The sequence below is a fragment of the Euprymna scolopes genome, chromosome 33 (assembly GCF_053919585.1).
Source record: "Euprymna scolopes isolate OS-2025 chromosome 33, ASM5391958v1, whole genome shotgun sequence".
NCBI classification, from domain to species: Eukaryota; Metazoa; Mollusca; class Cephalopoda; order Sepiida; family Sepiolidae; genus Euprymna; species Euprymna scolopes.
Window position 1 is genome coordinate 14,399,439 of NC_136514.1, and position 16,521 is coordinate 14,415,959.

General features: G+C 31.9%; 1 protein-coding gene across 3 annotated transcripts in view; it reads left to right on the plus strand.

Moving 5' to 3' along the window:
* The first annotated feature begins 1,988 nt into the window (after positions 1 to 1,988).
* Positions 1,989 to 16,521, plus strand: part of LOC145258152 (protein CDV3-like) — a 55,023-nt gene continuing 40,490 nt past the window's right edge. The window contains exon 1 of one of the 3 annotated variants that reach the window (XM_080115942.1): positions 1,989 to 2,509. Coding sequence is in view for 2 of the 3 variants with exons in the window: in XM_080115940.1 (XP_079972066.1) it covers positions 2,330 to 2,509 (180 nt within the window). In the remaining variant the exon portion in view is untranslated. The remainder of the gene's footprint in view (positions 2,510 to 16,521) is intronic. The other 2 variants (XM_080115940.1, XM_080115941.1) reach the window with 2 other exon arrangements.

Below are 16,521 nucleotides of genomic sequence, written 5' to 3' on the forward strand. Positions count from 1 at the left end.
AGTGGGGCTACCTGTACTTTAAAACTCCATCGTGACAGCAACAAGATCAAGCTGGAGAGGGGAGCAAGACAAAGTGACAACATCTCGTCAAAACTCTTCTCCAGGATGTTATAATCAGTCGGATTAAGTGAGAGGATAAGGGAGTCAACATCGATGGCGAACACCTGTCACATCTCATCTTTGCTGATGATATGGTACTAATGGCACACTCTCCTTAGGAACTAAATGACATTTTGAACGATATCCACTCTAAGAGCAAACCAGTTGGCCTCAACATGCATCTTGGGAAGACCAAGGTGCATAGTAAACCAGCACGTTGTCAAGTCGCCAATAATTTTTGATGGAAAGACGATTGAGGAGGTTGAAAGCTACATCTGCTTGGAAAGAAAATTATGAAAGATGGAGATCTCCTCCCTAAGATGAAGAAAAGGATAGCATTGGGATGGACAGCTTTTGGAAAAGTGGAAAAAATCATGAGAAGCCGAAAAGCAAATATTTCAATCAAATATATATATATATATATATATATATATATATATATATATATATATATATATATATACTAGCAAAAGTACCCGTCATTGACTGGGTTCAAAAACAGCCTACAGAAAATGGACTCTGATTTATGAAAGTATGGTAGGTTATGAAAAGGAAGGGTTGTAAAGAGATAGCTTCGAATTTGGGTGTATCAAAACCAAAGCAAAATATGATGAAAATAAAAATAAAATAGATAAACCCCATAATTTATTATACCATAACTGTTCACACTGAAACACTTATCACAATATTCTGTGGATCTATATTAAAAAACCTTGTTAAACTTTGTGACATATTTCCATTCTATGGAGGTCAGGTGCAAACGAACACCCTCATAATTTTATTATACCATATTTCTTCAAACTGAAACATAATTATCAAAGTATACTTACGCAGATAGATATGAAAAGTCTTTATTAAAGTTTGTGCCTATTTCTATTCTATGGAGGCCAGGTACGAACGCAGACCCCACAATTTTATTATACCATCCCTATTTAAGTTAAAACATACTTATCAAAGTATTATTATGTACATCTATATCAAAAACACTTGTAAACGTTTTTTTAAATTTCTTATTTCCATACTTTGTGGACCAGGCACGTACACAGACCCCACAATTTTAATGAACCACCGTTCTGCGAGATCAAACATACCCATTCCTGTGTCTCGATACATCTTCTATCATTATATTTGATCAGTTTTCTATAATAGTCAACCATATAGGAGCCTATTCGTGACCAGACACACACACAGACGTTCAGCTTTATATTATATGTATGTGTATGTGTGTGCAGATTCACTGGTGCAAGTCCAGGATTCAACCTAATTAAAAATAAAAAATATATATTAAAATCTTTATTAAGTACGTACTCGTTACGAAATAAAGATGTCATATTAAAAAAATCACGGAAATTGTCAAGTAGTTCTTGTTTTAGCTAAGAAAATCAAATTTTATGAGGAAGTGATATATGGTGTGTCTCGCTCTCCATCTTTAAAATTCATCACTAATCTTTCCAAAAATAAGAGATTAATATCAGCCTTATAATGGATACAACACACTAAAAACTGTAAAATTTGATTTTCTTAGTTAAAAAAAGTACTTGATCAATTTACGTGGTTTTTGGAATATGATATTTTCGTTCCATGACGAGGAGTACGTACATTATGAAGATTTTTTTTTTTAATTAAGTGTAATTCTTAATAAGCACCTGGTTATTATTCCGAACTAGCACTAAATTGTTTGTTCAGGTATCCGCCACTTGTAGATTTGCATTATCAATGAAGATTACAAAATAAAAGTGTAGAGGGTGAAAGGTGTGTGGGAGAGTTACTGAATGAAAAAAGAAAGAAAAGAAAAGCATCTGTTAGAGGGGGGGGTAGATAAATTTTTTACCAATGAAATTAAAGCATTGTATTTACTGCTGAAAAGGCAAAAGAAAAGCCGAACTTCCGGATCCGGTTTTGGTCCCCCCCCCTTTCTCCGTTTTTCGATCATTCACGCTTTATTCCACCATCACCACGGTGACAATAACTCCGAATACATTCACGTATTTCTTTTAGTAACCAGCAACAGCTTCTGCCATTTTCTCAATTATTATTGTTTCCTTTCTCGCTCTTGCCATTTGTTAGGATTCCAACTTTGTTCTGGTCCATTTTTTTTCTTCCTTCGCTCGGCTTGACACATACCACCTCTCCTCGTAGTACCCCCATATCGCTCGCACGAGTTGACTTTCTTCTTCTTTCTTTTTTTTTTTTTTTTTTTTTTGGTCTTTTAACTCCCGCTTCGAACAACATGGCAGACACGAGTCTTGACGATTTCTTTGCCAAAAAGGACAAAAATAAGAAAAAGACTAAAACTAAATCGGTGGCCGTCGAGGGGACGAGTAACCCGACTTTCTCGGCGAGAAAGATTAAGAAAAAGAAAGAGGAAAAACAATCGTCTACCACGAATTCAGGACCTGTGAACTCTGAGGTAGATATCTCTTTACGACTACATAAGAAAAATCCGATTTTTTTATTTTATTTTTTTATTGGTTTATTTAATTAATTTTAACAAAATTAACAAAAATAAATCCCGCACAAATAATAAAATCGTTAGTTTTATAATTTGAATAAATATTTGTCCATCTGATTTGTTAAGCCGGAAATTTCCCATAAATTAAATAAGTAAAAAATATTGGACTCCTTTACAAGCACCCAAAAATCCTTCCCCCCCCCCTGAATAAAACAACAAAATTATGATTTTAAATTCCTGTAGGTTTTGGGATTATAACTAATAATACGGATAAGAATCCCATTCTCTTATTTTATTTAAACTTTTTAAAATCTAATTCAAATAAACTTGGTTATATTAAAGATTTCAGCTTCATTGGCTGTCATTGAAACATTTCAAGTTAAATTCGGTATTTTTTTTTTAATACGAGAGTACCCAGCATTGTATAAATACCCCAACCTCCCCATGTTATGAACGGCTTTCGGAATAAACCACGACTTCGAAAGCCGTTTTTAACATGGGGAGGTTGGTGTTTATACTACGCTGGGTAGTCTCATAAAAATACCTCATTCTAGTTTTATAACGATTTAACGTCAATTTTTTACGACGTGCCCTAGCGTATTATAACCCCCCCCTCATGTTAAGAACGACTTTCGGAATGTCCCCCCCCCAACCTTGAAGCCGGTTTTAACATAGGAAGGTTGGGGGTTATTCCGAAAACCGTTCTTAACATGAGGTGGTTGGGGGAGGAGGGTTATACTACGCTATGGCAGGTCGTAAAAAATACCAGATCATTACGTATGAACCCCGAACGATTTTATTTTAATTTATTAAGAATTTGTATATTGAATATACCATACTAGTAATGGAAGATTGTTTTTTTTTTTTTTTTTTTTTTTTTTAACTAAAACTAATTTGATTAATAGTTTGGGTTTTAGAACTGAAATCTTCAAATCGCATTTTTAGTATATTAAAATAAAATCGTTCGGGTCATAATTAATGATTTTTTTTTTTTTTACGACCTACCCCCAGCGTACCCCATCTTTAACAACCGTTTTTGGTAAATACCCCCAACCTCCTCAGATTAAGAACGGCTTTCGAGGTTTTGGGGGTTATTCTGAAAGCCGTTCTTAACATGGAGGTTGGGGTGTTTATAGTACACTGGGGCACGTCGTAAAAAAATTTAACCAATGATTTAATATTGGTTTTCAGTCTTTTCTTTTTACTAAAATGCATTTGTTTCGGATCTCGCTATTCTGCAGAGACACGAATAGTTTTAACTAGCTTTTTTTTTCCTCATTAGTAAAACTCTTAAAGCGTTTTTATTTTATTACCTGCCCCCTTCCAATTCTGTATCAAAATTTTATAAGATAAAATGTTTAGAATTTTATAGAATTCGGCGGACCTGAACAAGAATCAACCCGCCCTGTATGTTGGTGTCCATTGAAAAAAAAATGCAAAAAACCGAAAGCCGCTCTTAACATAGGGGTCGGGGTACTTCTGAAAACAGTTCGAGGAGGGGGTGATTCTCGTTCAGGTTCGTCAAATTAAAACGTTAGTCTCTTAAATTGTTAGATGAAAGTACAGATAGTTAAAAAGTTCCTCCCCTTCATGTTAAGAATGGATTTCTAAATAACGTAATTTCAGCATGGTTCGTAAAATTGCATATTAATTCGTTATTAACTGCGATAAAGGTTAGACTATAGCGGTAAATTTTTAAATATGTCCTTTTAAACAATAGCACTTGTGTAATTGTGTCGAAAATAGCAATATGTCCAAAAAGTACGAAATTTGGCCCAGTAGATATTTTTTATACGGAAACTTGCATATGACTTGATTCTTAATCAAGAAAAGCGCCGAAAACAAATTGAATTATCTCCCTTGTTTTTTATTTTTTTCGAAGTGGTCATCGTACCTAACATCATCATATTACGGTAGCCACGACCTAACCCCCATATATATATATATATATATATATATATATATATATAACTAATTACAGATGCTCTACTTGATCAAGTTTCGTTATTTTTTGATATATTGCTATTTTCGACATGAGTTACGGGTTGTCCTGTAGCATATGCCTCCCTGATTCTACTTTCGCTTTTTCTCTCACATACGCCTTTCCCGAATTGCTAACTTTATTATAAATTAATATTATCTATAACTTTTGTACCATTTTAAAAGAGGGGCAGCAGAATAAACTAGTAATTTTTAAAATTTTTCATAGTACGAAAATAATGAAATTGCAAGACGGATATCGTGTTTACATAATTGGCGCTTTAAAATAACGTTTCCATTTAGTAAACATTTCGAACGTGAAAACATACCCGTGTTTAATAAATCTAGCAACAATCACCTAATGGTCATATTTTCGTGAAATTTTCGATTCTTATACATTTTTGAATGAAATTACATAAAATGCAGTTTCCGTAAAATATACGAGGGGAAATATTTTTTAGTATGTGCCCCCCCCCCATTTATTTTTTTCGAAATTTGAACAAAATATATTTAAATCTATCGAAATTTCTATTTATTATGAAACGTAAGAGTTCAAATAAACTTATTTTTAAAAAATTTAAATACACGTATTGAACAAAACTTGAAGTTGCAATTAAAAAAATAATTTTTTTTTTTTTTAATAGCGTGTTTTTTTTTTTTTTCATATTTAATGTATACTATAATCAGTTGAATTGCCAAGAAATGAAAACTTCCTAAACATTAGTTTTTAAAAGATTAAAACGATTAAAATTCCATTATTTCAAAATGTTCCGTTACAATAGATTTTTAATTGTGCTTAATTTTTTTTTTTTTGAATATTAAGTTTTAATATAAACATGGCTCTTATCAGCTATTTTATCGCCAGATTAAAACCGATTTGAAAATATTATTGCACAAATATTAAGCATGTTGTAACCCCTCCCTCATATTGTCTTTTTTACCGAACAAAATATGGAAGCCGGTAGTTAACCAAATGAACATTCAGTAAAACCGTATTTCATATTTAATATACAAATGTTTATAATATTATTAATCATTAAACCGTGTAAATCTTAAAGCCTAACAAAACTATAACAAAGATTAATTATTAATTGCAGTTTGAAGATAAACAAAGGTTTTTAACAAAGTCGCTTCTGCTTTTCCATAGTTTATATAGTTAACAAGTTTGACATCACGGAAACAGGCTTTTTTTTTCCCCTCATTGTTTTGGCAGTCTCTACGGGCCGACATCAGTGGATTTTATATATATATTATATATATATATATATATATATATATATATATATATATATATATATATATAAACATTAACTAATAAAATTATTGCACAATAAGATAAATAATAAAAATTATTTTTTATCGATATAAAAACACCTTATTAGACCTTAAGGCGTAAATAAAAGAAGAAATTTTTTTATTAGACTAAGTGTACGACATTCGAGGCAGCCGTATTGCTTTTAAAATTTGGCCTTTCTAAGGTTTGACAGATTGACTTTTTGAAGGCCAAATTTGGCTTTTTTAACGATTTCATGGAACTTTTTGCCCGCCATATTTGTAATGGTAGAGCGTATAAAAGGCTAAATTTGGCCTTTTTAAGGCCAATCTGGCAAACCTTGGAAAGGCAAATTTTAAAAGCAATACGGCGGCCTCGAATGTCGTACAATTGATCTAATAAAAATGATGAAAAAATAAAAATGCAATTTTTTGGTTGTATTTAGGTCTAATGTGTTTTATATAAAAATAGTTTATTTTTTGTCTGTCAAATAATTTACGCCGTTAAACTATACATTTACCAAGAAATCTTTATATTAAAGTTCTAATGTATTATAAAGTTCAGAATAGTTTTTAACCCCCCCATAAGATTGGCTTTCTAAATAACATCCGTAAACTGCACAAGTGCCGTTAGTTTCTTTAACTTTAACCGAGTTCGAGTGTCGTGTTTATTACTGGTTTTAACAAACCACCGCGTGCAGAGAATCTATTTCTCATTGTTTCATTCTCCGTTTTTAAAAGATGTCCATCTTATCTTTTTTTGTTTCTTTAGATATAGTTTTTTTTTTTTTTTTTTTTTTTTTGTAATTTTATTTTTGTGTAGGAGATAGTAATCTCCTGTAAAAAGAAATTGGGCATTTACGAATGTTATTTAGAAAGCCAATCTTAGTATACTGAAATTTAATTAATATAAACATTTTTTATTCGTTTTACAACTTGATCTGAGTAAAATAAAGTCAGTTTTTATTTTGAAAAAATTGATTTTACGTACCTAAACCGAAAGATTGCTCTAACTTAACAAAAAAAAAAAAAAAAACAAAAAAAAAAAAAAACCCGGGATAAACAAATCTTAACTCTAACCGAAAACGTTAAATGAAAGGGCGATAGTCAAATTTTAAAGCTTGCTAAATAAACTATAAATTTACTAAATTCTTAAAAAAAAAAAAAAAATGAGTTTGTTTTACAATCCATAGGTACGAAAAAGTAATAAATTCAAATATGTAATACAAAGGCAAGGTAAGTTACTCTTCTACTTACCTGGACTTGGTTTTAGTGGTTTTAATCACTTTAAAAAGTTTATTTGATGCGAAAGTGTCGAGCATTAGGTGAAAACAAGGAAAATGGCCGCGAATTGACACCTAAATATTTAAAGTTTTGATAAAAAATAAAAATAAAAAAAATGCTGTTAGAAACTTACCCAGACCCAATGTTACCGTAACATATATTGGGTAGGCTTCTAAAATTATTTTGTTTTAATTTTATTTTTTAAATATTTATTCGTCAATTCGTGACAATTTTTCTTGCTTAACGCTGTCGCTCGGCACTGTTTTTCGAACCAAATGTTTTAAAAGTGAGTAAAACCACAAATCTTTTCCATGTAGGTAGAAGAGTAATCGTGTCTCTGATAACATTTATTTTGTTTTTTTTACTACTTTTTCGTACCTTTGTAGATTGTACCCCCCCCCCCAAAAAAAAAACTTGTATCTAAATTGCAAACTTGTCTTAAAACCACAAACCGAATTGTATGAAAAAAACTTGATAAGAATTATAAAACTTATTTTAATGTTTTTTATTTTTTTGTGTTCAAATTAAAACATTAAATTGAACACTTACATAGAGATGCCGTGCTGAAATAGTTTTTTTTTTTTTTTTTTTTTTTTTAACTATTCTGTACTTTCACCTAAAATGGGATAAACAAGATACCATAAAACTTGAATGTAACTTGAAAATACTATTAAAAATAGCACACGGTATTTTCCCTGGATAAGTAGCTTTTTAAATTGAAATATATTTTCTCGTTCAGCAGTGAATCAATCAAAATAAGTGATAAAATTGGTTCTTCAATCTTTTATTAGACCTCTTGGAGTAGACAATAGATCTTGAGTTTAATTTCTCGTTTCCCTTATTTCAACCTTTAGTTCTCATATTCTATGAGCGATGTTTCTGACAAAGAGGGAAGAACTGCTTTTTTCTAGATCATAATCTGTTCCAAATAACACTTATCATTGGCAAGTTTTTGACCTTGAAGTAGTATTTATATTATCTCCTTACATCAAGTGGCTTCATACCTTGTCTGGAGCGATTTAAAAAAAAAATTGGATTGAGTTCATACTTAAAGATAAAATATTATTTTTTTTATATTCAATATAATCAGTTTTAACAATTGTTAACTTCATAATAAAAAAAAACCCCTGCGAATCCCAGTTGAGTTAAGAACTATAACTTTATAAGAACCAATGATTTTTAAAACTTCCAATGTAATATTTAGCAGGTGGTGTTCAATTAATAAAACGTCAAGTACATCTCCAATAAGTAACAATTTGAACATGTCAGCATTTTTAATTTCTGAGACCTAAGTCGGTTTTCTAGTTACTTTTTGGTGGTTGTAGTAACCATATGCTACTATGATTGCGAGAAGCGTGGCAAAGCATTTGGTCTTTCGTTGTGTGTACCAACCACCTGCTAAATATTATTACATTCGAAGCAATGTTAAAAATTAGTTATATATATATATATATTAGTGTATGTTGAGTTTAGGCTAAGACGAAATAAGTTGGTATAGATTCGTCACAATAGTGTTCAATAGAGTAGTAGAGTACCTATTTACTATGCCTCCCCACGGGACAGAGTTAGACACCAGGGTCGTTTTTTAACGTGGAGGAAAGGTACAAAAATAAAAATTGTCTCAGTCGTGAAGGATTGATCCTCGACCGAAAGAGAACAAGAAATGAAAGTGCAGCATCTGAAGAACAGATACTACACTTTGATCTTGTCCCGAAGGCCAAGAGAGTAGTAGAGTAGAGTGGTCTATGGCTTGCATCGATAAATTGAGATTTGGGTCCGCGTAACCTCCTCAGATATTAAGCCTCCTAAATGGAAGACATTTTGGAATAACAAAAACGAAAGTGTTAAAAATAAAATACATGACGAATGTTACCAAAGACAATATAAGTTAGTTTTATCTACAAAAATTTTTTTTTTTTTTTTTTTTTGGTGATTTAACTTGTTTGAAAGTGTTTATTTCGAAACAAGTAGTGTTGAGTGCTTAAATTAGAACGAAACCAAAAATATGGCTGTGAGGAGGAGGTCGCATAGACCGAAACTCCATGTTTGCTTTTGTGTAAAGTTAAAACCAATTGCATAAACGCTTTAAAAATAATCTAGGTAGAAGACTTAGAGTAACTTGCCTTTGGTAACATTTTTCAAATCATTTTTTTATACTACAATGCCTACGATCGATGTCCACCTAATTTGCATATTGTTTTGCAAACAGTTATTTCATTAATTAACGTTAATATTGTAATTTAATGATTATTTTTAACGTAATTTTCGTTACCATACCTACGTTTTCATCTTTTCAAGTTTACAAACCGTGCTATTTTTAGGATGGGATTTTCGAGTTAAATCCAATTTTATGGTACCTTTTAATTAAATTATTAGGTGAAAGTAAAGCTCCTTCACCTTATGTTAAGAATGGGTTTCTAAAAGCTATTTTACTATGGTACGTAAACTGCAGAGGCACTTCTACACTATAAGGACGAAATTTCAGAAATCGTAATACTGAATTTCACATGAAAACAGTGGTATCTATATCCTCGTATTTTAAGATTATAATATCCAAAAATTACGAAAAGGTAGAAAATTATTAAAGAAAAAAAATAGAATTTGAAAACGACCGAAAGACACATTTCAAAAGGGAGGTAATTTTCCGTTTCGATTTAAACAAGATAGTGGCAATTTTTCACCTAACACGATTAAAGATTTTTTTTTTTTTAATAATTCAATAATATTCAGGTAATTTCGACTGCATAATTTGGAAGCTAACATTGTAATTTATTAGAATTGAAAAAAAAAAAATCTGTTGAAACCATTATTTTTTATCTGAAAACTCCATTTATCAACTATAAAACCTTGCCCCAATTCTGTATAAGCGCCACTGCAAAAATTGTATGCTTGTGTGTGTGTGTGTGTGTGTATATATATATATATATATATATATATATATATATATATATATATTAGTACACGTGTGTTTTAGGTGATATTTTAGATACTAACATTTCCCGATAAAATTGAGGAAACTAAGAATCAAAATCCCACAAAATTTAACCACTATATATATATATATATATCTCAAGTTTTACTAAATGGCTTATTCGTTTTTTTCCCAATACTATCGATTTGTTATAAATCATGAAACTGATTTTATTCTATAGGAACGTTAATGGTTGATTGGTTGAATGTAAAGTTTCCAAAACTTTCCGTTTTTTAATCCAGTATTTGCTACAAATTACTCTAAGCAACTTAAGAGGGAGTTTCTAGGAATAATATTGAATTTGGTGTGTGTGTGTGTATATATATATATATATATATATATATATATATATATATATATATATATATACACACACACAGATGTAGGTGTGCGCGCGCGCAGCTGGCTTTGACTGCGAGATTGACTTATGAGAAAAATTCTTGATTTTTTTTTTTTTTTTTAATTTAATTTTTTAAAGACACCTGTACGTTAATTTCTTGAAAAAGAATAAAATAAAAATAACTTAAATAATTTTTCATTCACTGAAAATCTGAGATTAGACAAAATAATTCACTGGCCGATTTTAATCGGCCATATGGTTATATGAAAGAAAGTTTGAATAACCGAGATATACTTTTAATCTTAAAAAAAAAAAAAATAAAATAACTTTCAAAATTGATTTTCTGTTCAGTATTTATTATGATTTATTGATAAACTTTATATGAAAGAATGTTTGCCTCTTTTAAGATTGCGTATTAAATGATGTCACGCGCTTTTTAGTTAAAAAAAAAAAAAAAATCGGTCTTTTTTTCATTTGTTTACGTCATATTAAGATTTTATTTATTTTTTTAACATTAGTGAGTCATTGTTTGATAGTTAGGTTTTATTCATTGCATAGATGAACCAAAATACTTATAACCAGAAATTTCAGATTGCCAATCTCAGATTGCCATAAAAACTTGTTAAACTATTTTTTTTTTTTTTTAACCTAAAAATACTTTTGTAAAAGTTTTCCTGTTCTGAACCAGATCATTTATGAATTCCGTATATCCATTAATTTTGTTTCGATTTCCTTTTTAAAGAAGGCAACTATATTTTCCTGGCTGATTTTTTTTTTTTTCTCCCATTTCTGCGTTTCACGTGTACGATTGAATTTGCTTATAACCTTTCTAATTTCACGATTATTTAAAGATAAAATAGTTTAGGTAAAAATAAGTTTGGAGTAATGTCAAAATCCATTTCACTGTAAATTATTCAAATGACTGAAGAACAATCAACTTTAAAAATCAAGAATATAGTATTTCAAACGAACGATAATTAATTTAATTTCTGATTAAATACTTTTTTTTTCTCATAAAAGTATATCGGAACTTTTAAGGGTTGGGACCTATTTTGACGTATTCGTTGTGGATATTTTAAAGTCAAGAGTACTGTTCTAATAAATTTATAATTTAACTACTAAAATACTGTTATATAGATGTTATTTTATTTGTTTTTGTGATACGTTTTGAATGAATTCAATTATTTTATACGAAAGTGCATTTTTACCTGAATGCGAGTTGTGAATAATTTTCCCTTTGACCAATTTGGTACCCCCAAATGGGGAGCGGCATATACATTGCTTTTGTTTTTAAAACATAATTATAAACCCAACACTTATTCCTCCGACATGGTAATTTTATTTTATTTTTTGTAAGATGCATATATGACTTTGTGGCGCTTGTTCGTTATAAATAGTGAAATTCGAAAAAATGAATTTCAAGTAAAACCAATCTACTTAATCGTATTGTCACAGTAATGAACATATCCAAAAATTGTGAAAAGCTATAAGGTAGAAAATTAATTCCTGAAAATAGTTTTTGAAGACAAGCTTGTTTTGACAAGCTTCTGGGTCTGACCTTTACTCCTGATCTGAAATGGGACATGTACATTAAATCCATTGCCAGAGCTGCTGAAAAAATGGTGGGATCCTTCTACCACTATAGTAGATACCTCCCTGCTGATGCAATTCTCTACCTATATAAAGCCAAGTACGCCCAAGGATGGAGTACTGTTGCCACATCTGGGCAGGAGCTGCTAGAAGCAGCTTATCCTACTTTTACAGTTCAAAATAGACTTCTAGCATAGTGGGGGATGCCTTTTTCTATTTCTCACAGAAGACGTTGCAAGCCTGTCTCTGCTTTATATATGTTATTTTAATGGGAAGTGCTCGTCAGAGCTCCAATCTGTGCCCCCCCACCTTGCCTGACTTTTACAAAAGTCATCTAGCTGAAACCATTATCAGTAATTTCCTCCACTCTTTATCTGTGCCTAAACCTTAACATAGATTCCATGAACAAAACTTTTCTTAGAATTGCACGCCTGTGGCACTGTTTGGTTTTCCTGCTTTCCAACTGACTGCAATATGGTCATCTTCAAGTACAATGTAAACAAGTTCTTGATGAGTCATCCCCTTAAGTGATCTAATTTACTGAATTTTCACTAACGATTACATTTTCCCATTGATTACCATACACTCATTAACCCGTATCCTCGAGTGGCCTCTAGGCCTTGATAAGTGGTGACTCCTTTAAGGGGGAGGTAATACAGTGAAACTTGGGTGGTGGAGAGTTCAAAAAACAAAAAGGGTGTAATTATTTTCTGAAAACTAAAAATCTTAGCAAAATTCAACTTTCACTAATTGTCTTTGAAAATTTTCATTAATAATTAATTTTCTGCCTTACCGTTTTTTGTTATTTTTGGGATATGTTCATTACTGTGACATGACCATTAAGTTGATACCATTGGTTTTATTTGAAATTTAGTTTTTCGATTTTTTAATTTAATTAAGCACTGACTTCTGCCTGTTGCCTTTGGTAACATAAATTATTTTAAATAAAATACCGTTAGAAAATTAGTGTTGGGATAATTAATCTGAATGTAGGGGGGGGGGGCTTTTGGAGTATCGGAATATGGAAAAATTTGTATCTATTTTCCAATGCCACAAACGATTCTGTTTATCCTTTTTATTTAGGAAAATAGCTGCACATTTGACATGTTTTTATGGTAATCATGTAACTTAACTATATAGTTAAATATTTAGATATTTATAAAGAATCGGGATCAGTGATTGTATTGGAATTGGGGAAAAATATTGGAATCATCCCATCACTAAAAATGATGTATTCTGACTTGCCTACTCTTGTGGCCGTAGAAAATGTGTTAAATTACTGTAAATATCAGTTGTGAACAAAATAGCCATCTGGATTATGTATTTAACTTCTTGTGACTAAACAAGATGGCTTTTCTTTACTCCTAGCTGATATTTAAGGTAATTTAACTTGCTTACGTTTATAAATACTTATAATGAAAAGCTTCATGAACTGAGCAGGCAAATGAAAATATATTTTGATTAATTTCACAACTAGATTTCCTTGTCGCCAATATCCTGCCTTTAATTTATTTTGTTTACTCATTACTGCAGGAAAGGTTAACTGAGAAGAACATAAAAAGTAATGCTTCTGATCATGGCTGACAGAATGAAAACAATCTACCTCCTTGGATATAAAGGTTGCAGCTTGAACGGAGTTCAAATAGGTGCACTTGAAGAATTGTTTGAGGTTACATCAGCTGAAACATTTTTTCTTTTTTTTTCTTTAAGCCACTAGTATGGGTGCCTGGTGTTGCCCGGTTGTTTGAAGGTGTGTTGAGCAAAAAAAAAAAAAAAAAAAAACTCATACTGCGAAGAAGGAAAAGAACGTGAAAAAAAGTGACATCTTTGCCGTTGAGTCCATCGCCAAACTGGAAGTGGCGAAGGTTTAAATTAAAGCTAGTCAATCGAAAAGAGGGGATGACTTTCGAAAATATCAGCGAAAAAAGTGACTCCTCCTTGTAGGAAAGTACCCAGTTGAAGGTGAAGAAATTAATGTTTTTAGACAATTTTTCAATATTTGTCATCCAAAGGGTTGAGCTTCAAAACGATACCGATCTTGTGGAAACCGTCGCTTCTGTCGGAAGTCTTAGGCAGACATACATACATACATTTAAACACTGGTGAGATTTATATTATAGATGGTCATAAAACCATTAGCAATAGACAAAGGCTACTAAGCTAATTAGGGAATGCATAAAACTTAGGAACGTCACGCTACTTGGATCATACAGAACTCCAAAAACGTGACGGTGATATTGTACATGTTCATTCACACAGTTCTAAGGCAGCACGTTCAGGATTGCAAAACATAATGCAAAAAAAAGATCCCCGGTACATATCTTAGCAAACATTGGTATGCTTATGCAGAAGGTCTAATGTGAATGTACATCGTTGCAGGTTTGGTCTGTTCAGCCACAGCACAGGACGATATTTAAGCATTGCAGTGAGGCAAGAATTATAAAATGATCCGTAAGCAACAGATGCAGCTGTCACATTCCAAGTGAGTAGACAGATCTGATCCAAGCAGATCATATACTCCAGAGGGAACAGGGTCGAGGCAGAGAATATGTAGTATATATCTGATGGCACAATATTGTACCTATTTACAATGCCTCTCCACAGGACAGAGTTAGACGCCAGGGTCGTTTTTTAACGTGGAAAAAAGGTAAAAAAATAAAAAATGTCAGTCGTGAAGGATTTCTCCTCCACTGAAAGAGAACGAGAAATGAAAGTGCCGCATCTGAAGAACAGATACTACACTTTGATCTTGGCCAAAAGGCCAAGTAATACACTCAATATGATGTGAACATAACATTAAAGATGTGAATAGCAATTTGAATATTTCAAATTAAATTTTGTATAAACATATCACTTGATATTCCAGTCTTTACATTTAAAAACTGCAAACGAGTGTGACCTGACCCTTCCCTTTCTGATCCGTTGTGAATTAAAACTAATTATATTGCTAGTGTAAAAAAAAAATCCTCTTTTGATTAATGGATAATTAGTTTTATATATATGTTTTTACATAAGCAGTAATATGTTGCTACACAGTCAGGAGCATGTTTCAGTCAGCTAGTTACCAGTAACTAGACCTCTTCAAATGATAAAGCTTATACAAAAGCAAAATTTGCAATGAAAATATCAGGTCTTTGTCACAGGGAGTTAAGATCAGGAGGTTCCATCAGATGGTGTGAAAAATAAGACATGGAAAAGGATGGGGGATTATGGTATTTGTAAGTATGCTTATGTGATGACTACTTCAAATCTTAAACATACTAGTGTGTATAGGTTCAATTTGTGAGGGGATGTGGATTTGATTAAAGGGGTTTCAGATTAAATGAGTGTCATTCAGTTATAAAAATGTTTGTATTTGACTAGAATTTTGTATATCCCTCACTCTATCATCCCTACCTACACCAATGAAGAGGTTAAGAGATAAGGAAGAAAAAGAAATCTATATATATAAAAGTAAAAGTGTCTGTCTGTGTACATTTCCCTACACAATAACTCTGTCAATTTTCAGTCTACAGACTCGAAATTTGATATACAGGGTATTGAGATTTGAGAAAATCTTTGTAATCCGTTTTCGGCCAAAAATTTGGCTGTTAAGTTGTCAAAGTTCAACGATTTGACCTTTGAGAACTCTACCAAACTCCTCCGCCAATTTTGGGTATAAACAATTGAAATTTTAGATATAGGTTCCTTGGACATGGATCTAATTTAATAACTTGATTTGAGCCCAAAGCAAATGTTAAGGGGTCATAATAGGGGTCAAAGTTTAAAAAATTTGACCTCTGCGGTTTCTACCAAATTACTCAGACAATTTCTGGTCTAAACATTTGAAATTTTACATAAAGGGTATTCAGAAATAGGGCAAGCTTTTTCATCGGTTTGGGTCGAAAATTTGAGCTATCAATATATGTATGTTTGCATGTCTGCCTAAAACTTTTGACAGAGGCGACGGATTTTCACAAGATCAGTATCGTTTTGAAGCTCGACCCTTCAGACGACAAATACCGAAAAATTAGCTGAAAACATTAATTCTCAACTGGGCACTTTTCTACAGGGAAAAATTGCTTTTTTTCGCCGATATTTTAGAAAGTCATCCCCTCTTTTCGATTGTCTAGCCTTAATTTAAACCTACGTCACTTCCGGTTTGGCGGTGGTCATAACAGTAAAGACGCCCCCCTCCCCCCAATTCTTTTCCTCCTTTGCGGTATGGGTTAGAGCCTGCCTTCCTACTACCACTTTTTTATTTTTTTTAATTTAAAAATTTTTTTTTTTTTTTTTGCTAAACACATCTCCAAATACCCGGGTAACACCGGGCACCCCACCGTGCTAGTAAGCAATAAAGAAGGAAGGAAAATAGGAAGACTAAAGAGGGGAAGCCATAAATATTTTGTTGATTTTTAGGGCATGTCTGTCTGGCTTCCTACTCGTCCCCCATCCCATCCACTCGTCCCCCCCCTCTCTCTCTCTCTCTCTATATATATATATATATATATATATATATATATATATATGGAATATTAAGGCTACTATAGCAAT